Genomic DNA, 25,501 nt, shown 5'->3' with positions numbered 1-25,501 from the left:
AACATACCATACCCTTTTTTTGGGGAAGGGTGGGGGAAATTAATTTCATTTTCAACAAACATTTGTAGCCCAAAATGCCTTACCTCATGACCATTACCAGCTCTGTCCATTCAACTGCTGTGTGAGGGCATCTACTATGATGGATTAAAACTATTCAAGAGGAAATAGCGTGTCATTTTATACTAAATACAAACCTTACACTCCTGTGTTTCATTCCAGTACCAGAAAGGATACCAAAATGATTATCAGTCAGAGTTTGTAGCATCATAGTATTGCCATACTTTAACTTTTCTCGTATAAATACTAGTCAAACTTGCACTGATACCATACAATGATCAACACAAAATCATGTGTACTGAATCATAGGAGAGGAAATCTTGCACCATTGCAGAGAAGTTGGATAACAACAATGCTGATACTGGCATCCTCATACTGTCATCCACAACCTGGAAGAATCACTGAGACCATTAGAAGCGGACAAAAAAATCAACTCCTGACAACTTCTACATCTAGCAAAGGCGTGAGGAGTAAATATGAACAGTTAAAAATTATTGACTTTTTTTTTATTCATTCATAAGATGTGGGCATCACAGTATTTATTGCCCATCCCTAATTGCTCTTGGTCAGAGGGCATTTAAGAGGCCAGGTAAGGACATTAGTGAACCAGATGGGTTTTTACAACAATTGGCAATGGTTTCATGGTCATGATCAGACTTTTTAATTCCAGATTTTTTATGGAATTCAAATTTCACCATCTGCCGTGGTGGGATTCAAACCCAGGTTCCTAGAGTATTACCCCAGGTTTCTGAATTACTAGTCCAGTGACAATGTCACTACACCATCTATTCAATAAAAACCGACTGCACATGTATATTTACATTAGTTAGAAGGAATAAAATTTAACTTATTTGAATTGATTGCCTTAATTTTGTTTATTTTACTATTCTGTTTACAGGCTTGGAATTTTTGAAAGGAGCTCGTAACAGTATTGTTTCACCTATAACACAGTGTCAAGATATGGACCCCGTGGACTGCATTATAGCAGAGTCCCAGTGTTGTCCATAATTACTTCACCATAACTTCAGAAGAAATTTAAAAAACATCAGATGAACTCTCACTATGTACAAATACCACACTCCCATCACAGGCTATTCAAAGCAATCTCTCATCCACTGCAGGCCAAGTTCAACTCATCTCAGAGTAGGGGTGCACTGTATCACCAGTATTGGCAAAGGAGCAACAAGTACATCCCCAACACCCCTAACTTTGTGCCTGTGCTTACGCTGCTATCATCACAGCTCCCCTTCAAATGCTGCCAAAGGTAGACAAGGAATGCTATGCTGTGTTACTTTCCAATATGCAAAAATCCATATGAAGCTTGGTCTTATAGAATTGTAGAAGCTTACAGCACTTAAGGAGGCCATTGGCCTGTTGGGTTAGTGCTGGCTCTCTGCAAGAACAACTCAATTAGTTCCACTGTCTCACCCTTTCCCCTTAGGCCTGAATTTTTTTCCTCTTCAGATAATTATCTAATTCACTTTTGAAAGCCATGATTGAATCTGCCTCTACCGTGCACTCAAGGCAGCGCATTCCAGACCCTAACCACATACTGATAAATGAAATAAATTGTTGAAACAGTATCGATGTGATTTCAGAAGCTTCAGATTGGGTTTAGAAAAATCTTAAATATGGAGTGAAGGCAAATTGTTGAGGAACAATATACAAAGATATATTTGAAAGAAAAAAAGCTACCAAAAATATCACAATAAGATCAATTCATTTTTTTGGCAAGTTACAATGTAGGTTAAAATTATGCAAAAGATAACAGATTGTGTCAGTTGTTTTCACATGATCTCAGGATTGCTAGAAATGAGCTGATGGTACCTGATTAAAAGATTAACCTGTAAATGTTTTAAAATAAGTCACAAACTGAGTTTCTTCAGATTAAAGTATTGTTTTAGAAAATAAGAGGATTTCAGCATTCATGCTTTTGATTGTTCGAATGGTGAGTTCTCAAATTTGTACACAGGAAGACATTTCCTAATGGGGCTGACAAGAAAGAAAAAGCTGTGTCATTCTCTCACATTCCTAAATAGTTCTCAGCAGCTGGTTATGAGTGTCATTGGTATAGAATTGTGCTTCAGTTTAATTTCTGCCTTATTGATTGGTGCATTTGAAGTCTATGACAGAACAATGATAGTGGAAAAGTTGTAATATTTATTGTAATTATATTCACCTACCCTTAGGCTATTCAAATATAACAAACCTTCAAATTTTCTTTTTGGCCAAATGCTTTTGTTAGTTCTTCGGTCCTTAATGTAGCAAGTAGGAATTGATATACAATAGTGATACCACTATAAGGCACACACCATCATTTCCAGTACACATAGCGGGATGTAACAGATTATTTGAAAACCTTAATAAGCAAAACCAAGATAACATTAGGCTCAATTTTCTATGTCTGGGCTTCATGAAATACAATAATGAACTGTACGCTTTCAAAATTGCCCAGTATTGTTATGGCTGCAAGGATAACTCCAGGTCTTTGAAGGTGGCAGGTCTCTTAACATTAAATCCAATGTAGATTTTTCTGCCAATAAAATATTTGTTGAATCCTAGGTTTATGTTTCAAAACAATACTTTCACCCATGAGTTGTACTTAACAGTATTACGACAAAGTGAAAAGGGATGAACTGACTCCCTGTATTCAAGCTCCTCGGTTGCAACAAAGATTTAAGTTTCCTCTTCACAAGGATATGCCTTTTCCAAATCAGAATGTATTTAACCATTTGAGCTGTAAGCAATAATGAGCCAATCAAACAAGGTTTTCAGTTAAAGAGTGAGCAAGTTTATTAACCACTAAGCTGGTGAGAAAAATAATAAAAACTTGACATCAAGAATTTGGCCCTCATGCAGCCATGCGGGCACATGCACACACGTAGGTATCAGAGATATGAGGAGTTCGAGTCTAAAATAGGGCAAAATAATATACAGTTAAGTGCCCTTTGATTGCCCTTGAGGCGTAGCTTTTAAGTCCAGCGGCCAATTTAGGTTAACTGGTTTCTTGGATGCATTCAGATGTAGGTGTTGTAGTTATTAAAAAATCTCAGTTCGCTGGTAGGTTTCTGGCTTTGTTGACTTCTCGAACTGTTAACATACTTCCCAAAAGAGAGAGAGAGAGAGAGGGAGGACGGTGGGGGGGTGGGAGGAAGAGAGAGAGAGAGAGAGAGAGAGAGAGAGAGTACAGCTTTCGGTCGGTTTCCTCTGCTGAGAACTTCCTTGACACTACCTGTGTCCCTTGCAATCTCTCTCCCCAGTGGCTGCAGCCTCACCTTGGAATACTTCACCCATTGTGTATTTTCCAAGGGGTTTTGGGTGGGTTTCAAACTTTGCATTTTAATATCTGTTCTCAGAAACTGTTAATAGTGTAAAAATCAACAGGAGATGGGGTCTTCCCACACTCCCCAGAGGGTTTGAGAGTCTGTTCCTTTTCATCCCCACTTGGGTGGAATGCAAGTTGTATTTTCCGCTGGCTGGCAGTCTTTCCATTGTCTTAATGGGATTACAGTTTCTTAAAACCCAGCCAGTAAAAAAAAAAGACATTAGAAATTGTATCTTTTCTTGCTTTTAAGAAGTCCTTTCTAAACTGTTCAGTACGTTTGTCAGCTGGTGGAATTACAGATTGATGTCACTCACATCATTGTGACAAGAGACATGTAACAAAAAAGGACTACCACAGGTTAAAAAACACTTTAAATTCAAAGTACTCTGAACACTTAAATGGGGTACTATGTCTGTCCCATTTCTATAAACGTAACCTCCTGGTAATTAGATTTTAAAAGACACCCCTCTTTTCTATGTCACAAGGGACAAGAAAAAATTTGAAAACAGTATTGCAATGCAGAGCATTGGTCATGTATTTGTCAATACCATGACTACAGGTGTACCTTAGCTACGCTGTACCCTTCCCAGAAAGAGTCACCCTTACAGCTAACAGACAAAGGGCTATAAAGCCCGATTTCTTCAACATAAACTTCTTTTGAAGGAGGCAGAAAGATGGAAAAAGAGGTGAGAAAAGTTCACTTTGCATGTGTGTGGAGGAAAATCCTTCTCAAGATGCGGAAATTCCTCTCCAAGTCCTCAAGCTTAATAACACAAAATATATCAAGGAATGTTTTAAATATTTATATAGGGTACTTTAATGTGCATGATGCAAATGTAACATCTTATAAGCTTTAGACAAAAACAAATTCATGACAAAATTTGGTAGATTTTGGAAAACAAAACATAATTGTATCATTGCACTGCAAAAGCAGCATATCTTCTAATGGCCAAATTACCATCCCTACCCAATGATCACTGAGATTTCATCATACGGTGGGTTCAAAATATTCAGCAAGATCCAGTTTCACAGTGAAGGAGGTAATTTATTATATCACAACTCAAGTAATACTTAATATCTTATGTTAATTCAGCAGCATTCGTTAATTTGCACAGAAACAGAACAATAGTAGTGTTGATTAAAGAATAGTTGGAAAACTCCAGCCTACTTGAAACCAGCTCCAAATTTGGAAAAGTATTGTCCAACAGTTCAACACGTAAATGTGTACAGCTCAACAGCTTAAAATTAAAAGAATGTTGCTTAAAATGTCTGCTAACAGCAACATATTCAACTCTAGGATATTTTTAGTGGATGTTGCCCCTGTTGTCTTCTGCCCATAGACAGGCTTGAGTACTCATTTAAAATCAACTACTCCAGATCTGTCTTCCTGAACCACACAATAAAAAAAAATCAATGAAAATGGGCTATGTGAAAGTGTGCTTGATTTAGTCACAAGGCTAATTTTTACAAAGGGATAATATGGTATTAAAATAATGTTTCAGATAATAAACTGATGACAAAAATATGACCTGATCAGACAGTGCAAGAAGATTCCAATAGAAATAAATTGAATTTAGCAGGATTCATTGGGCACCAATACTCTATATCGATGGCAGACACTAGTGTGTAGGAGAAACATTTTAGTCTTGTAGAATACCAAAAAAGTGGAGGGGATACACAGGAGGTTGAACTGTCTTTACAAACATAGACTGACAAGTTGGAGGTTTCCAATATTTTTAGTTTTTCATGAATCATTTTTGAGGGAGGTGCGTCTTTGAATCTAGACAATCTTCCATAACAATCTGTTAAAAGGTCATAAAACATTATTACAATTATGCATCTTAAAAAGTGTAGTTCACAATGTTGAACAAATTACCAAAAATGTATACTTGTGACAAAATAAAAAATGGTATCCTGTTTTAAAAGACATACTTTGCTAAAGGGTCCTCTTAAGAGATACAACATATGCAGTTTATGAGGTCACTTCTGGCTCTGGGGACAGATCAATAGATGTGCTCTCTGGCAAGTATTTTATTTAAACATTACAAAAACATGCAGCAAATAGAATAAATTAAGTTAAGCACTTTTTTTTGTGAATTTGGAAAATTTTAAAAACTTAGCATATTTACTTAGCATAAAAACTTAGCGTGTTGGAATGGCACTGGGTAAGGCTGTGTTCTGTAGAGCACCCCTACTGTAGGAGTGACTTCAAACTTTGCATATTAACAACCTGTAAAACCATTTTCTCATGACAGAGATAGCTCTTGTAACACCAAACGGTCAACTCCAATCTTTATATGTAAATATTTGCTGAATATATATTAAATGACTTTGAAAATCCAGTAACCATGACAAACAAATCAATTAGTTCACTTGCATGTGATGACATGACTTGGGCTACCAAACCTGATCTGGAAGAAGCCCAAAGTACCTGAAATTTCTAGCCCTAATATCTGGCATTTGCCCCAGTCTCCACAATAATGACCTTCAAGTGTTCCATCATTAAAAAAATCAGCAGTTACACAGAAATGGTAGGAGAACATTTAACCACCGATTACTGGTCCATAGTTGATGGTTAACAAAAAGACTTCACAGCAACGTTGCTTACAACTGGACCACAAAGTGTGGCTTTAGTGTTAGGTTGAAAGGCCACAGAAAAGAAAGGATCAAAGTAAATTCTGCAGCATCTGTGCTGCATTTTACAGAAGTTACTTTCAAAGGAGACAACATCAGGAATTATTCTTCATATTAACCGCTTAATTATTATTTTTATTGTATTATTCAGAGAAGAATACATACAGATATCTTTTTGGTCACAGGGCACTTAAGTAAAACAGGGATTGTTAGCATAGTTCAGCACATTGGGGGAACATACTTTTGAGCTCTTGATAATCCGGAAACATGCTTGGAGTATGGGCATACGCTTATATGTGAAGGGGGTCTATCAGGACTGGTCATTATTGCCCTTTAAGTAGCTTTAAGCACCCAATCTTCAGAGTTATTCAATTTTTACTTATTCAACATTTAATATACCTATTATTCAGGAATACCACACAGAACATGTGCGCAAATATAAGAGTAGCTACCAACAATTATATAGGATTCAGCAGTTTTCCTAGAATATCAATGAGAGAAAGACAGAAATACTAACTGGGATGTCAAAACTTCCGTCAGGTGCTCTTAAATTTGGGGTGAGCGGGAAGAGCACATTAAACAGGAATGGGTGGTGATTGAGTAGCCTAACATCACACAAATGTGGAATGCTCATTTAGATAGGTACTAGAGAACTCCTAGCAAGACTCTACACAAGTGATGGTAGGTTGTTCGATCAACATCCAATCCAATCCTCACCTGGCTTTCACACACCGCCCCCCACAATAAGAGTTATCATCTTTGAGATGAGGGAGCAAACATGTAGAAATACCCAGCAGGACTGCAGGGAAATAAAAACAATGTCAGCAGCTTGAACTGGGAAATTTGTAGCATACTTCAGTGAAGAGGAGAGTGGCTGAAGTTTTATCACACATATTCCCTTTCTTTAAATTATTAATTTTATATTAAAAAATGCTAATTGTGCAGGGTAAGGCAAAACTGTGTCTAAATTTTGTACATGAATTTATGTGGAGCTAAGAACCTCAAAGTACAAGGTGATTCACAAAGTTTCAGGGCTAGCTTCTACAAGTAGTTGGAAAGTGACTTTCAGGCCAGTTGGGACCAATCAGAACCAAGAAATGGACTAGGTATCACCTTTACAGAATCCTCTGGGCTACCTTAGAGCAGCTCATTCCCTATTTTAAAAAATAAATTGTTGAGTATGCTCCCTTTCTGTTAGCTTTCACTGTTAAAGTGGCAATGCCACATAGTGAAATCCTGATAAAGGTCATATTGCCAAAACTGGAAAAAAAAGGTGCTCCTTAAAACCTGCAAACTTGTCATTTTTTTCTTGCTGGGGTTAATGGGACTTGACACAACTTTAAGTCCCAAATTAAACCACTGTGATTTTCTCGCATGTGGGTAGAGAAAACATGATCAATAGAAGATGCTTGTTTTTTTCTTATAAGTATCTTTAAAATTTGCATTTCCCTTCTTATTTTTATTCTTTAGGGAATAAGCGAATTGTAAAGTAAATTAGCATCTGGATTACCAGGCAGCACAATTCTGGGAGTGAAGCATTTCTGGAAATCAGCTAATTGATGTCCAATGCAAGTTTGCATACTATCTGCTCTACTCCCATATGGTGGCCTCTTTATAATAAAGATGATGTCACCTGGAAATACATCACCACAGACAAGACCACAAATGTTCATTAACTAAGCACTGCAGATCTGCGCTAAACTATCACATTATTCTGGGTTAACTGAGCGTTCATCTGTGGTATATAGTTCCTACGAATGTGGCTTTATTTAATACAAAAACAGAAAATGCTGGAAATGTTCGGTAGGTCTGGCAGTATCTGTGGAGAGTGAAACAAAGTTAACGTTTCATGTCGATGTGGCTTTATTTGCCTGTTGTGGTATATTCCAAGGTGACACCACCTTCAAAGAGCCACCTTACAGCAATCTGACAGCAAAACTTGAATATCACTAACCAGTGAACAAGATATGGATTCCAAGAGGAAGCACAGCATTGGTCAGTGCTTGGAATGGAGTTACTATTATAAATTACAGAATTACATATTCCTCAGTGGGAAACCTTTGTGAGTTATGCACATCCTTCTCTAACATTGTTGAAGTTATAAAGAAAACCTAGTAGCAGGAATTCTCAGCAGTTAAATTCAAGAATTACAAATAGGTGACAACCAATAGTACTCGAGTTCAGTTGGTCTAGGTTTCAATGGCATTAAACCACTAGAGAAGCCTCTTAGTTTTAGACAAAGGTGAAGGTGGTCATGGAAGGCAATGGGCGAATGTCCTTCAGTAAGCCACTAGGTGCAATTATTATTGCTAGGCCTTCCTTCTGTACAAGGAACTTTGAAAAAAGAAAATAGTGGAATAGTAAAAATTAAAAAGAAAATCGTGGAATAGTAAAAATTAAAATGAAAAAAGTCAAGAGATTCAAAAAAAGTGAGGAACCTTTAGTTTGTTTTGGATCCTATTCAGTGCCCTGTTAACATTCTAGTGATCTAGGCTTTTCCTTTTTAAAAAAAAACTATATATAAAAACTAGATAAACCAACTGTTCCCTGGTTCGTAATATTATTCTAATCCATAATGAAGCAGCAATGAAATCATATTATAAGTAATTAATGTCATCACTACGTAGCAATGAGACTGGTTACTTATTACAATCAGTTATCAATTATGCCCCATAAAATAACTCCTTCAAAACAGTTAACATTTTCACCCAACTGTATTAATGGATTCTCAGTGCAAACCAGAGTGGAGATCAACAGATACACACACCTACAAGAAGTCACATAACTGTTAGCATGGTTTAGCATAAAACAAATATCCAGTAAAATAGAAAGCCAGGTGGTCAAGAATCATTTTCTCCACATATATATATGTGCAGCACAATCATCCTTCATATTATTTTTTATATCTTTACTGCTACAGTTGGCACTAAAAATGATCTGCAGCAATCAGAAGCAAAAGACATAAAATCAAGTTAAAAGGTTTGCCCTGAAATAAAATAATTCTAACATGTTCTGCTCCTACAGCAGATTTCTCAGTACAGGCAAACAATATTTCCTTGGAGAATGAAAGGTGAATTCTGCCAGTTAGGCAGGGCCAAATGAAATGGGACGTCACACAACCCTTAGCATCACATTTTTTTGAAAAAATTGTCCAGCAGAGGTCTCATGCCGTAAACTATTTTGCCGATTGACAACTGTGGCTGCTCCTTTCTTAGCTGCTATGTCCGCTGCTCTGTAGGTCTCATCTGAATGTCTCCAATCTGAAGCCAAACCAAAAGCAGTAGTCAGTTAAATAAATCCAATGCATACTTTTAAAGTATTCGTAAAGTAGATGCTGGAAGTATTCATAAAGTTTGAGTAATACTAAACTACATTCCACTTTGATGCTAATGTAAAATAGGATTACAGGACAAAAAAAAAACTGGGGAAAACAGCAACAGTAAATTTGGGAATTTTATAACTCCAGTAACAGCAGTATAAATATTTCATTATACAGAGCAGCAATGAAAACATTAAGTGTGAAGAATGGTGCTCCTTATTATTGTGGGGGGGAATACTGCACATTGATGAGTAGGGTACATCCTTTGCAAATCATCTGTATGAAACATGCGGCAAGAACACTCTGATGGGCAGCATTGTTTAGCAGAATGAGGAAACCAGTGGAATGTGCCAACATAAATAACAAAAAATGAAGTACATGCTTAAACTGTCAATAATTAATGGCCATGAGAACCAAGGAAAGCCATCGCTAACCCACTGGGGTTTTCCTTCTGTAAGGCGGTGAGGACAGAAGTTTGAACATTTAAAAAGAGCTGCTAATAAACTTATTTTTATACAATTTTTTAAAAAACCAAGTTACATAAAATATATAGCACTGAAGCAGGCCATTCAGCTCAACCAGTCCATATGACATTTCTGCCCCACTCGAGCCTCCCTTCATCCTTCCTTACCCAGCATACCTTCTCCCTTATATGCTCATCTAGCCTCTATACCATTTCCCTCAATCACTCCTTATAGTAGAAATTTCCACATTCTTACCACAGATAAAAAGATGTAGATCAGTGCATTCTCTCTGTGTCTACTTTTATATAAACCTTTCATAATTTTAAAGAACTCTGTAAGGCCACCTCTCAGCCTTTTCAGGAGAGAGACCCAAAGCTGGGGGTCTCCTTTCCTGATAGGTATAACCTTGCAGTCTGGTATCAAGCTTGTATATCTCCAGTGGCTCGTATTTTTATAATATGGCAACCAGAACCATTAAGAATAGTCCAAGTGTAGTCTAGCCAAGATTTAGCATAACTTCTCTATTTTTCAATTCTATCCTTCCAGAAATAAACAGCAATTTGTATATTTTGTACTCCAGAGTTGCTTTGTTTCTTTGCCTCATTTTAGATATTTAATTTCCAACTAATATGAAACCACCTTATTTTACTTCCCAAAATGTAATACCTCTCACCTATCTATATATTGAAATTCATTTGTCAAGCTTATCCATTTCTTAATAAGTTTTCAGTTCTCAATATTGACTACCCCTCCAATTTGGTATCCTCAAATTTAGAAATTGTGTTTTTGATTTGAAAGTTTAAATTGTTAATAAAATTTATGAGCCTTATGTCATCCCTCTTAACTCTGGGTTTCAACTTTATCTTGACGAACAAACATCTGGTTAGGAACATAGGAACAAGAAGAAGCCATGTAACCTCTCAAGCCTTTGCCACCCTTCAACGAGGTCATGGCTAATCTGTAACCAAATTCCCTGTACCTGCCTTTGCCCCATATCAGTTAGTAATTTTGGATAATATAAAATCTATCAATCTCAGATTTAAATTTAACTCATCTAGCTTCAACTGCTACTTAAAACTTATACACCCTTTGCATGTAGAAGTGTTTCCTAATTTCACTCCTGAAAGGTCTGGCTCTAATTTTTACACTACACCCTCTAATCCGGGGCTTCCCGACCTGTGGAAGTAGTTTCTCTCTATCTTGATATCTTGAAAATTTCATTCAAATAATCTCATAACCTTCCAAATTTCAGGAAATACAAACCTCTGTGTAATCTCTCATAATTTAACACTCGGAATTCAGGTTTCTTTCCGGTAAATCTACACTAAATTCATTTCAAAGCCTATATCCTTCCTACACTAAAAGCAAAATACTACGGATGCTGGAAATTTGAAACAAAAACAGAAAATGCTGGAAAAGCTCAGCAGATCTAACAGCATCTGTGGAGAGAAAGACAGAGTTAATGTTTCGAGTCCATATGACTCTCCTTCAGAAGTAAAAATGTGATGAAATTGATACTGTTTAAGTGGGGTGGAGCGGATAGAAAGCCAGCGATAAGTGGAGACAAGGGGGAGATTGACAAAGATGTCATGAACAAAAGGACAATGCGGGTGTTAATAGTAGTGGTACTGGCTAAAGGAGGTGCTGATGGTAGCATTAAGGTCAGGAAGCAGAATGTGCTAATAGCAGAACAAGGGTAAGCACTCTGGAAAGAACAACATGAATAAGGGACAGATGGCCCTAGTGGGGGTGGGTTGGGATGGGGGAGGGAATGGTGGTGGGAAAAAAGATCGAAAATAGGATAAAAGATGTGGATAAAACAATGAATAAAAATGGCAATAAATTAAATTAAGTGGATAAAAAATAAAAATAAAAAAGAATATTGAAGAAAGGGTATAAAAAAGGGGTGAGGATGGACGAGGGAGTTCATAGTCTGAAGTTGTTGAACTCGATGTTAAGTCCGGAAGGCTGTAAAGTGCCTAATCGGAGGATGTTCCTCCAGTTTGCATTGGGCTTCACTGGAACATTGCAGCAGGCCAAGAACGGACATGTGGGCATGCAAGCAGTATGGTGTGTTGAAATGGCAAGCGACAGGAAGGCCTGGGTCATGCTTGCAGACAGACTGAAGGTGTTCCGCAAAGCGGTCACCCACTCTACGTGTGGTCTCTCCAATGTAGAGCAGACTGCATTGGGAGCAGCGAATGTAGTAGACCAAATTGAAGGAGGTGTAATTGAAGTGCTGCTTCACCTGAAAGCAGTGTTTGGACCCTTGGATGGTGAGGGCAGGGGAAGTAAAGGGTGCAGGTGTTGTACCTTCTGCGATTGACTGGGAAGGTGCCATGGGAGGGGGATGAGGTGTTGGGGGTGATGGAGGAGTGCACCAGGCTGTCCCAGACCGAACAGTCCCTACGGAATGCCGACAGTGGGGGTGAAAGGAATGTGTGTTTGATGGTGTTATCATCCTGGAGTTGGTGGAAATGGTGGAGGATGATCCTTTGAATGCAGAGACTGGTGGGGTAAAAAGTGAGGACGGGGGGTGGGGGGGGGCCTATTGTGGATCTGGGAGGGAGAGGAAGGTGTGAGGGCAGAGGTGCAGGAGATGGATCGGACACGGTTAAGGGCCTTGTCAACCACAGTAGGTGGAAAACCTCGGTGAAGGAAGGAAGACAGACATGTCAGAAGCGTGGCATTATTAGAACAGATGTGATGGAGGCAAAGGAACTGAGAGAATGGGATGGAGTCCTTACAGGAAGCAGGGTGTGAGCAGCTGTAGTTGAGGTAGCTGTGGGAGTTGGTAGGCTTGTAATGAATATTGATGGACAGTCTATTACCAGAAATTGAGACAGAGAGGTCAAGGAAGGAAGCGAAGTGTCGGAGATGGACCAGTGAAGTTGATGGTGGGGCGTAAATCAGAAGCAAATTTGATAAATTTTTCCAGGTCCAGACAAGAGCATGAAGCGGCATCAAAACATTTATTGATGTACTGAAGGAAGAGTTGTGGGAGGGGGCCTAAGTCGGACTGGAACAAGGAATGTTCCACATACCCCATAGACAATAATAACTGAGGCCCATGCAGGTACCCAAATAAAAGGTATGCTATGGATACCCGCATGGGCCCCAGTTATGCCCGTCTCTTTATGGGGCATGTGGAACATTCCTTGTTCCAGTCCTACTCAGGCCCCCTTCCACAACTCTTTCTCCAGTGCATCGATGACTGCTTCGGTGCCGCTTCATGCTCTTCTCTGGAACTGGAAAAATTTATAAATTTTGCTTCCAATTTCCTCCATCACCTTCACATGGTCCATCTCCAACACTTCCCTTCCTTGACCTCTCTGTCTCAATTTCTGGTGATAGACTGTCCACCAACATTCATGACAAGCCCATTGGCCTCCACAGCTACCTCAACTACAGCTCTTCACACCCTGCTTCCAGTAAGGACTCCACCCCATTGTCACAGTTCCTTTGCCTCCGGCGAATCTGTTCTCATAATGCCACTTTTCAAAACGGCGCTTCTGACATGTCTTCCTTCTTCCTTAACCGAGGTTTCCCACCCACTGTGGTTGACAGGGCCCTCAACCATGTCTGACCCATCTCCCGCACCTGTGACCTTACACGTCCCTCGCCCTCCCAGAATCATGATTTGCCTCCGCAGTCAAAGGAGCATCCTCCGCCATTTCCACCAACTCCAGCATGATGCCACCACCAAACACATCTTCCCTTCACCCACCCATCGACATTCCGTAGGGACTGTCCCTCCGGGACAACCTGGTCCATTCCTCCATCACCTCATCCCCCTCCCATGGCACTTTCCCATACAATCGCAGAAGGTGCAACACCTGCCCCTTTATCTCTCCCTCCTCACCAACCAAATGCCCAAACTCTCCTTTCAGGTGAAGCAGCACTTCAATTGCACCTCCTTCAATTTGGTCTACTGCATTTGCTGCTCCCAATACGGTCTCCTCTACAACAGAGGCGCCAAACGCAGACTGGGTGACCGCTATGCGGAACACCTTCGGTCTGTCCATAAGCATGACCCAGACCTTCCTGTCGCTAGCCATTTCAACACACCATACTGCTCTCATGCCCACATGTCCTTCCTTGAACTGCTGCAATGTTCCAGTGAAGCCCAATGCAAACTGGAGGAACACCACCTCATCTTCCGATTAGGCACTTTACAGCCTTCCAGACTTAACATTGAGTTCAACAACTTCAGACCATGAACTCTCTCCTCCATCCTCACCCCTTTTTTATACCCTTTTTTCAATATTCATTTTTATTTTTTATCCACTTAATTTTATTGATTTTCGTTTTTATGCATAGTTTTATCCCTACCTTTTATCCTATTTTTAATCTTTTTTTCCCACCACCATCCCCTCCCCCACCCCACCTGGGCCATTTGTCCCTTCTTCATGTTGTTCTTTCCAGAGTGCTTACCCTTGTCCTGCTATTAGCACATTCTGCTTCCTAACCTTAGTGCCACCATCAACACCTCCTTTAGCCAGTACCACTACCATTAACACCCCCTTTGTCCTTTTGTTCATGACATCTTTGTCAATCTCCCCCTTGCCTCCACCTATTGCTGGCTTTCGATCCAGTTTCACCTGCTCTACCCACCTTAAACAGTATCAATTTCATCACATTTTTACTTCTCTTTAGTTCTGAAGGAGAGTCATACGGACTCAAAACGTTAACTTTGTCTTTCTCTGCACAGATGCTGTTAGACCTGCTGAGCTTTTCCAGCATTCTGTTTTTGTATCCTTCATATGGTGGGCTGCCCAGAACTGCTCATAGTACAACTCCCTTGTATCACAATCCTTTAGATACAAATCAAGGCATTCCATTGGCCTTTGAAGTCCTCCATAGTTGCATCCTTGCTGACAATATATCCTTACGTATTAGGTCACTTTCCAAGTGTATGGCAACGACACGCAGCTCTATCACTACGCCGACAGCATTGATTACATTTTGCATTTTTAAAATCATGGAAAATACCATAACATTTTCCGGTATAGCACTGGAAACGCCAAACCTTTATGTGGGTCTTGCTTAAAACTCAATACCCTAGCCTCAGACTCTATGCTCTATGTTCACTGAACTGCACTGGCTTCCTGTCCCTCAACACGTCAAATTTGACTGCTTCATCTTTACTTGCAAGTGCACTATAATTTCACCCCAATTTACTTCTAACCTCCTCCAGTCATCCATTTATCCTTCCAAACCTACCCTGGCCTCCTTCGCTTCATCATTATGAGGCAGTCCTTAGCTATACCACTCTATTCTTGGAACTTTATTTCCTTGCAGTTTTAAAATTCTGCTCAAAATCTATCCTTTCAACTGTGCTTTCAGTCATCTTGCAGTATGGGTTTCTCCTGTGAATCATCTTGCAATATTTTCGGCATTAAGTACTAAAGGAAAGTGCAATTGGTGTTAAAAAAAAGGAAAGATTGAGATAATCACGGAAGTGATTCTCATTGAAACTCAAACTGTGCAATGGGATATCTATAATTACTGGATGATGGATTGTTACCTGAACATGAAGAGGTGAACTCAAGATGTAAACAACAGCACTGGCCAAATCCTCTGCCTTCAGACACTAAGAAAAATAATATAGGTTGTCAAATAAAGTTCGATTTGCAACAGATAGAAGATGAAAATACAATTAATATTGAGTATGGTTCTGTACTGCACTAAACATGCAAAGTACCTTTTATGGGAAAGGTGGATAAACTTTAGAAGCAGCTAGCCTAGACACGATACACTAAATAGCCTCTTCTGTACTGTAAACTTTAATTACAATTTTTTTGGCGTCTCACTCTCTGATGATTTTGTTCAGTGTGAAAGACAGCTGTTCAAGCCTTCTGATTGATAGGAAATTGTGATATATATCTTACAAATGGTTGCCGTCGAACAAATAAAAGTTCTCTTGCGTTACAAAGCTAAGGGAAGGCACAACCTCTTAATTTGGGGCTCACTGCCAGATATGGGTTCCAGGCTCAAGCATTGCTTGGATCTTTAATACCCCAATCATTTTAGCTCTCATATTCACTGCTATTTGGGGCACTTTGTAGATAAAAGTATTTCCTAAACGTAAGCATATTTCTTGCAGCACTATTGTGGACTTCCTTGTCTTTGCCAGGGACATTTAGAAACAGCAAGAAGAATCCACTGTTCATCAGTTTTAAGTCTTTATTATTTTACTATAACTAACAAATGGCAGAATTCTACCCACAAGGTACGTCGTGAAATATGAATAGCTCAGATTGAAATATATACCATGGGTGAACAGGATAACTCACTTGGTTCCTGTAAGTTCACTCTTTTACTTCTAACACGAGGTCTAAAATCTGATCAGATCATGTTTCAGTCACTTTAGTCTCTTGTCCTAAGATTAATTGAAGAGGTGAAAGCTGCTTTAATTTATTTAAAATTTCCTTAACAGCAATAAAGGTAGAAATGATCTGTTGAGAAAGCTACCAAAGCCCTTTTTTCAATAATACAGAAAACTATTCCAAATTTTTAGTTTAGCACTCAAAATTACAGGAATACACTTCAATGAGATAAAAGGTCCAGCTTCCATCTGTGTCAGTTATAAATGGTTACATAATGCAAAGTTCTAATCACATTCAATTTTCTGGTGTAGGCTCATTTTCAGAATTATTAACTGAGGGAGGTTAACATGAGCTGTACACACACACACAAGGACAAGATGCTTAGTGCCAATAGTTTCTGCTGCCCGAATAATGGCACTGATTTTTTTTCTTAAAAAGATACATCAACGAATAGTTTGGCCTCCTCACTGCAGAGCTGCTAAACTGAGATTCCAGGCCAATTCCCAAAGATATATGCAGACACACGAGTGAGAAGCTGATAATGGCACAACTAGTGAGACATTCCCAGCATCCCCTCCCCAGAAAGAGGGGTTATCAAACTGCATGGAAATCTAAACTAACTCTCTGATATTACATTGGGATGATGTTTAGAACCTGGGCTGTAACTTCACAGAGATAGTGGTGCATTGTCAGAGAATATTGCTGCATCTCATGCCACATCACATCACACCACATACATGAGAATTAGAATTAGCTGTGAATCCCCTAATTTTTTTTCTTTATTCATTCACAGGATGTGGGCTTTGCTGGCTGGGCCAGCATTTATTGCCCATCCCTAGTTGCCCTTGAAAAGGTGGTGATGAGCTGCCTTCTTGAACCACTGCTGTCCATGTGGTGTAGGTACACCCACAGTGCTGTTGGGAGGGGAGTTCAAGGATTTTGACCCAGCAACAGTGAAGGAACGGCAATATATTTCCAAGTCAGGATGGTGAGTGACTTGGAGGGGAATTTCCAGGTGGTGGTGTTCCCATCTATCTGTTGCCCTTGTCCTTCTAGGTGGTAGTGGTCATGCGTTTGGAAGGCGCTGTCTAAGCAGCCTTGGTGAATTCCTGCAGTGTATCTTGTATTTTGTAAATTGCTGCTACGGTGCGTCAGTGGTGGAGGGGGTGAATGTTTGTGGATGTGGTGCCAATCAAGTGGACTGCTTTCTCCTGGATGGTGTCAAGCTTCTTGAGTGTTGTGGGAGCTGCACTCATCCAGGCAAGTGGGGAACATTCCATCACACTCTTGACTGGTGCCTTGTAGATGGTGGACAGGCTTTGGGGAGTCAGGTGGTGAGCTACTCATCGCACAATTCCTCTGACCTGCTCTTGTAGCCACAGTATTTATATAGTTAGTTCAGTTCAGTTTCTGGTCAATGGTAACCCCCACTAGGATGTTGATAGTGGGGGATTCAGTGATGGTAATGACATTGAACATCCAAGGGGCAATGGTTGGATTCTCTCTTGTTGGAGATGGTCATTGTCTGACACTTAGTGTGGCGCAAATGTTACTTGCCACTTGTTCAGTCCAAGCCTGGATATTGTTCAGGTCTTGCTGCATTTGGACATGGACTGCTTCAGTGTCTGAGGAGTCGCAAATGGTGCTGAACATTACTGATTGCACAAACATCCCCACTTCTGACCTCATGATGGAAGGAAGGTCATTGATGAAGCAGCTGAATACTAATGCTGAATATCCAATACTGATGATAATGCTGAACCCCCTAATGCCTAGAATGCATTGCCGAGGCCCATTTGAACAACAGTCAATTGGACAACGTTGCCTATGGAACCGTAGTTCAGCTCAAGTCAGGGTCTCGAGGAGAGAAGATTCTGAAAAACCAGTACCAATGTACCAATCCATTCCAGGTTTTACCAATCAACTCTAATTGTGATTTGCCAGCTGATATAAGTTACATAGGATTCCCACTGTATCTTCAGTCAGCTGAGTGCAGATTTGCAAAGGTTAAAATTTAACATATGCAGAAATGAAGATATTAGGAATATACAAGGTAGTACAGAATAATTTTAATATACATAATCGTCAGTGCCCATTATAGCACAATGGGCTCCTAGGGTCACAGAATGATACTGCACAGAAGGGAGCCATTCAGCCCATTGTGCCTGCGCTGTCTCTTTGGTGGTGCTATCCAATTAATCTCATTATCCTGTTTTTCCCCCATAGCCCTGTACTTTTTTTCTTTTCAGGTATTGATCCAATTCTTTTTTGAATGTTATTACCGAATTTGCTTCCCCACCCCTCTCAGGCCGCATATTCCAGATCACAATTCACTGTAAAAAAAACTTTATCACCTTAAGTCTGTGCCCTCTGGCTACCAACCCTTCTGCCACTGGGAACAGTTTCATCTTATTTACTCTAACAAAACTATTTATGGCTTTGGATACCTTTATCAAAACTTCTCTTAACTTTCTCTGCTCTAAAAAGAGAACAACCCTAGTTTTTCCAGTCTCTTCACATGGCTGAGGTCAATCAACCTTGGTGCCATTTTAGCGGATATCTTTCACACTTGCTCCAAAGTCTTGACATCCTTCCTAAAGTGCGATGCGTAGAACTGAACACCCAACCAGGCTTAACCAGTGTTTTATAAAAGCTAAATGTAATTTCTTGTTTGCACACTCTATTGCTCTATTAAGAAAACCAAGCATACAATTTTTTCAAGCAAAAAAATTCTCAATTGCCCTGCCACCTTCAAAGGCTTGTGTGCATACAGCTCCCAGCTCTCTCTGCTCCTGTAGCCCCTTTAAAATTGTACCTTTTAATTTATATTGTCTCTCCTAATCCTTCCTGCCAAAAATGTATCCTTTCACACTTCATCTGCCACATGTCTGCCCATTTTACCAATCTATTGCCTCCTGATGTCTGTTATAAGTGTTTCATTGTATTCTACATTTCTGAGTTACTTTGAAATTATGGCCTGTATACCCAAGTCCAGGTCACGAATATATTACTGAAAAAAGAGACATTTTCTTGAAGCTTTTCATTCTGCACTCATCAGGGCAATTTGCAAGAAAATGCCAATGTCTGGGAAACAACATATTTATACTGTATGAGAGGAGAGTGCTGATTGGTTGGCAGGTAGACTCTTTACGACCTATCTTATCTATGACCGGTTCTGCACAACATGAATTAGTCAAATAGCTGGGTGAATTGTTACAACCAATTTTGAGAAAGTTTTCCAGATACACGGTGAAGTCTTCCTTCATTTTGGCAAAGTCCATACAGGACTTGCATATCGATAGCAATGCTGTGTCCCAGTGCTCATTTGACATTGCTAGCCTATTCACCAATGTTCCACTTATGGAAACCATAGATATTTGCACTGCAGCACTACATCATGGCGATCTAGATCCACCACCATTGCCTGAATCAGTATTCAGTGAACTTATGGACTGGGCAACTTGCGCAGTTGAGTTCAGTTTTAATACATCATGCAAGCCCAAATAGATGGTGTCGCCATGGGATCCTCTCTGGGCCCAGCTCTCGCAAACACCTTTGTTGGGTTCCATGAGAAACAAGTTTTCGATGAAATGACAGCCAATCTTCTACCCCTTGCATATTTTCAATAAGTGGATGATACGTTTGCTATATTTAAATCCGCAGCTGCATGTAATAATTTCTTTACATGTCTTAATGGGTTCCAACCTGCGCTCAGATTCACCTTTGAAATGGAGCAGTCAAATGAACTCCCTTTCCTTGACAAACTAGCTGAGAAAACTGCCAGGGTGTTCTCTACCATGGTCTACCGCAAGCCTACCTTCACTGGTCAATACACGCATTGGGATTCTTACAGTTCCACGCGCTTTAAGATTGGCCTTAACGGCAATCTTGTAAATGGGGCTCGAGCCATTTGCTCACCATGTAAGCTTGATGCTGAAACAGGGCGCAAAGACATCCTGCAGGATAACGGCTACCCTGGTCAGGTCATTTCATGCTGTATATCGCGCAAACTCATGAACCGGCCCAAGGCCATCACTTTAAGCCCTGAAAAGTGACCAGTCTATCTCCGATTACCCTGAAACGGCAAGGTATCTCAAAAATTTGAGCAACAGATGAAGCCAGCTGTTTCACGCTGCTACAATGCAGTATCAACACGAATGCTATCCGCCACTAACAGGATGCTGCCATCAAGCCAAAAGGACATTTTGCCTATCACACAAACGAGTAATGTGGTGTGTGAATTTCAGTGCCAGTGTGATGCTGGGTATGTAGGCTGTACGATCCGCCAGTCTTTGGGAGGTATCAAACAGCATGTCCCAGCCGCTGTTCACAACAGGCAAGGTGCAGATCGTACCCAAACAGCCTGTGCTTGCAAAACTCAAAACAGTGTCCAACATTAGATGTGATTCCACAATTGGACAACACTTTCTAAATAACCCTCAGTATGCTAAGAATTACACTGACAACCAATTTAAAATCATTAGTCGGGTTCGCAGTGTGGCGCATTTGATGTGTGCTGGAAGTTACATAATACAGGGCCTTGTTCTTTGCAGACAGAAAGGACATGTACATACATTGTGCCTGTTTCAGCTAAACAAAATGAGTGACAGCATTCACTGGTTCATTCCCCAGGGCAATGTATTGATTAATCAAGCTGCTTGGTTTAAATTGCAAACAATGCTTGGCAGTTAACTGCCAGTCACAATCAACTGATGCATTCTCCACAGCAACACCTGTACCAGAGTCCACTTACCAACCAATCAGCACTCTCTTCTCATACAGTTTAAATTGTTGTTTCCCCTGACATTGGTATTTTCTTGCAAATTGTCCTAATGAGTGCAAGACAAAAAACTTTGACAAAAAATCTTTTTTTCAGCAATATTCAAGTTCGGTACTATCAAACAATTCATTAATATATATCAAAAAAGAGCAGTGGTCCTAATACCAATTTGTGGAACACAACTGCATACTTCCCTCGAATCTGAAAAACTGCTAATCAATACTCTCTACTTTTTGTCCCTTAACCAATTTTGTATCCACGTTTTAATCCCATGGGCTTTAATTTTCTAAAAAATCTATTATGTGTTACTTAGTCAAAGATCTTTTTAAAAGTCTAGATACACAAAGTCAACCACACCACGACCCTGATCAATCCTCTCAGTTACTTCAAAGAACTCAATCAAGTTAGCCAAACACCCTTTCCTGTAACAAATCTCATGTTGTTAGCCTATACCCTGTTAAATGCCAATTCATTTTGTCCCAGGTCATTGTCTCTACTGACATTTGGTTAATTGGCTTGTAGTTACCAGGAATATCTCTGCCCCCTTTTTTTGTTAAACAGGGATGTTAAATTTGCAACCTTCAAGTCCTTTGGCACCACTCGCATATCTGAGGAGATTGGGAAGATTGTGGCCAAAGCCTCTGCAATCTGTATCCTTACTTCCCTCAGTAACCTAGGATGTATCCCAGTAAAATAAAAGCAAAATACTGCAGGTGCTGGAAATCGGAAATAAAAACAGAAAATGCTGGAAAAACTCAGCATGTCTGCTATCATCTGTGGAGAGAGAAACAGAGTTAACATTTCGAATCTGTACGACTCTTCTTCAGAGCTGTAGAGATAGATATGTGATGGATTTTATACTGTTAAAGAGAGGAGGTGGAGCAAAATAGAAGGTCAGGGATAAATGGGAGCTCAGGAGAGATTTGACAAATATGTCATGGACAAGGCAAAGGGAAGGTTAATGGTAGTGTTAAAGGCTAAAGGGGGTGACATTAGTGGCATAAAGGTCAGGTAGCAGAATGTGTTGATAGCAGAACAAGGGCCAGTACTCTCACAACTCTTCTTCCAGTACATCGATGACTGTATTGGTGCCTTCCATGCCCTTGTCTGGGCCTGGAAAAATTTAAATCGGTTTTGCTTCCAATTTCCACCCCTCTCACCTTCAGAGTCCAAAATTCATTGAGGCAAGGGCGTAGAGGGATAAAACTGAGCCCTTTGCTGAGCACAAAACTTTCAGCATCAGAGAGAGGAAGGTCAGTGGGTATAGTGAATACACAGCAGGAGCTGGGATTAGAAATCAATTAGTTCAGTCTCTTCCCATCTATATTCATGATTCCTCTGGTGCCCTATGTCAAATTATCAATTGCCAGTTTCCTGGCCCTAACCCCCTCCTCTTCACTACAGACGTCCAATCCCTCTACATCTCAATCCCCCACCGCTTCTTCCTTGAATAGAGGCCCGAACAATCCCCATCCATTACCACTCTCCTCTGCCTGGCTGAACTTGTTCTCTCATTGGGCAATTTCTCCTTTAACGTCGCACTTCCTTCAAATAAAAGGCGTGGCAATGGGTGCCTGCATGGGCCTCAAGTTATGCCTGCCTTTTTGTGGGATATGTGGAACGTTTCTTGCTCCAGTCATACTCAGGCCCCCACCCACAACTCTTTCTCTGGTACATCGATGACTGTATTAGTGTTGCTCCATGCTCTCGTCTGGACCTGGAAAAATTCATCAATTTTGCTCCCCTTCACATGGTCCTACTCCAACACTTCCCTTCTTTTCCTCAACATCTGTGCCTCCATTTCTGGTGATACACCATCTACCAACATTCATTACAAGTCCATCGACTCCCACAGCTACCTCGGCTACACCTCCTCAAATCTCGGTTCCTATAAGGAATTCATGCCATTTTCCTAGTTTCTCCGCCTCCGTCGCATCTGTTATGATGATGCAACATTCCAAAACAGCGCTTCTGACATGTCTTCCTTTTTCCTGAGCTGAGGCTCCCCCCACACTGTGGCTGACAGGGCCCTCAACCGTGTCTGACCCACTTCCTGTATTTCTGCCCTCAACCCTTCCCATCCCTCCCAGAACCTTAATAGGGCTCCCCCTGTCCTCACTTTTCATCCCATCAGCCTCCACATTCAAAGAATCACTCTCCGCCATTTCCGCCAATTCCAGCACAATGCCAGCCAGAAATACACCTTCCCCTCCCCTGTCAACATTCCAAAGGAAGCGTTCCCTCCATGAAACCCTGGTCCACTCCTATCACCCCTAATACTTCTTACCCTTCCAATGTAATCGCAAGAGGTATAACATCTACCCCTTTACCTCCTCCTTCCTCACTGTCCCAAACACTCCTTTCAGGTGAAGCAGCAATTCACTTGCACTTCTTTCAATTTGGTCTATTGCATTCACTGCTCACAACGTGATCTCCTCTACACTGGGGAGGCTTAACGTAGACTGGGTAACTGCTTTGTGGGGCACCTTTGCTCAGTCCGCAAGCATGACCCCGACTTTCCTGTCACTTGCTATTTCAATTCACTATCTTGCTCTCATGTCCACATTCCTGACCTTAGCCTGCTACAATGTTCCAGAACAGCCCAACGCAAACTGGAGGAAGAGCACCTCGCCTTCCGATTGGCCACTTTATAGTCTTCTGGACTTAACACTGAGTTAAACAACTTCAAACCATGAACTCTGTCCTCCATATATATTTTTTTCCCAAACCCTTCCCCCCACAAGGGTTCGTCTGTAACTTGATCTCATGCTCTGCTTTCAGAGAGCGCTGACCCTTGTTCTGCTATTAACACCTTCTGCTAACTGACCTTTATGCACTATTAACACCTGCCTTAGTCTTTAACACAATCATTACCACTCCCTTTGTCTTATGTCCATGACATCTTTGTCAAAACCACCTGAGCTCCTACCTATTCCTGACCTTCTATTTTGCTCCATCTCTCTCCAACAGTTTAAAACCCATCACATTTCGAACTCTCTTCAGCTCTGAAGGGTCTTATAAACTCAAAACGTTAACTTTGTTTCTCTCTCCACAAATGCTGGCAAATTCGCTGACCTTTTCCAGCATTTTCCGTTTTTAGTTCAGATTTCCAGCATCTGCAGTATTTTGCTTTTAATCTATATGTCTGTTTCTTTGCTGTAGATTCTATTTGACCCAACTGTTCCATGCCTGTATGTATGCTCCAGAGCCTCCTCTTAATTTAATTATCTCTTCCCTATCTGCCCCATATCCCTCTATTCATTTTTCCCTTATGTACGCTTCAAGCCTTCCCTTAAATATATCAATATCTGTTCCAACTGCTCCATTTTGTCAGCCCTCTGTGTAAAGAAATTTTTCTTCACCATTTCAGATGTCATATGGATAGGGATGAAGGATTCATCAAGTTACATGCAGCATTTCATCAAGGTTATGCTTTGCTTCCATCCACCTTGCCACATTTTCAGATTACCTCACGTCATGCGTCAGTGACTAAGCATCCCCTTTAGGCCTCAAAACACTTACAAAGTGACCAAGAAGTTAACAACAGAGACATAACAAGAATTTACTTGCATAGCAGTTTGGCTTCCATACCTTAAGGTTCTCATATATTGCTGCAGCTTTTTCTGGATCATTATTATAAAGCCTAAATGCAAACTCTGTTTCCACCAATCCTGGAGATACAGACTGTAAAGGACACAAAGCAAAATTACTACAAAAACATTAACTTGCATTTATATAGCACCTATAATGTAATAAAACATCCTAAGGTGTTTCACAGGACCATAATCAAAAGAAAAAAAAAATGGATGACATGGAAAATGGCCAGACAGACAGAATGCCCGAGCATTTGGTTGTTAGCTAATTCCCTTAATTCAAACTGTGGGTGGTCACAAGCTCAAAAAACTAGAACTCTCTCTGTACCAATGGTAACAAGATGGCTTGGCAGGGGTGAAGAGCCTATTCCTGGGTCCCTATGTTAGCAAGAAAACTGACATTAAAAAAAAACTAAAAACTATAATTTTCTTCAGTAAACAAAAAGTTATCCCTCTGGATTTTCCTTTCCGCTTAAGCGAACAGAGTTGGCAAGCAGAAGTGCTCTTCCACACTTGACCATAAAGGACACAGAGAGATCACATAGCTGGAGGGCTCACCACCTGTACTGCTAGTACACTGACTACTGACAGTTACTAGGCTGTGATATTTATGGGGAGACAGAGGGAGAGTGTGTGGGGGTTCAGGATAGGAAACTCTGAAACATGGTCTTCCCCAACTTCCTGCCCAAATTAACAGCAAGATGCACCTTAAATTTTTGCACTAGGTTCACCACTTCATAACCTGCCTGACTGACAGGCTGTCTGGTTGTCAGGCAGGGAAGCCTGGTGTACCAGGCCACAGCCAAGCAGAGCAGAGCAGGGAGGGAGAGGTTGTGGTTCAGTGGGGGAGGGTTTGGTGGTTCAGGAAAGAGATCAAGGCCTCAAGCAAGGAGAATAGACACTGTGGTTGGGATGGGGGTGAGGGAGTAAGGTAAAAGAGATCATGGGTGAGGGCTGGAGGAAAGAGATCATAGCCCCGGGGGTAAGGGGAGTGGTTGGT

The 25,501-nt window shown here is 40.6% G+C and overlaps 1 protein-coding gene across 2 annotated transcripts in view; it reads right to left on the bottom strand.

The window, feature by feature from the left end:
• Positions 1-700: 700 nt before the first annotated feature.
• Positions 701-25,501, bottom strand: part of dhrs11a (dehydrogenase/reductase 11a) — a 96,287-nt gene continuing 71,486 nt past the window's right edge. For both annotated transcript variants that reach the window (XM_078548622.1, XM_078548623.1), the window contains exons 5-7: positions 24,500-24,592; positions 15,327-15,392; positions 701-9,276 (exon numbers count right to left, since the gene is read on the bottom strand). In XM_078548622.1, the coding sequence (XP_078404748.1) occupies positions 9,235-9,276; positions 15,327-15,392; positions 24,500-24,592 (201 nt within the window). In that variant the 3' untranslated portion in view covers positions 701-9,234. The remainder of the gene's footprint in view (positions 9,277-15,326; positions 15,393-24,499; positions 24,593-25,501) is intronic.

Source organism: Cetorhinus maximus, chromosome 9 (genome assembly GCF_964194155.1).
Source record: "Cetorhinus maximus chromosome 9, sCetMax3.hap1.1, whole genome shotgun sequence".
Taxonomy (NCBI): Eukaryota; Metazoa; Chordata; class Chondrichthyes; order Lamniformes; family Cetorhinidae; genus Cetorhinus; species Cetorhinus maximus.
This window is presented reverse-complemented; position numbering and strand designations above follow the sequence as displayed.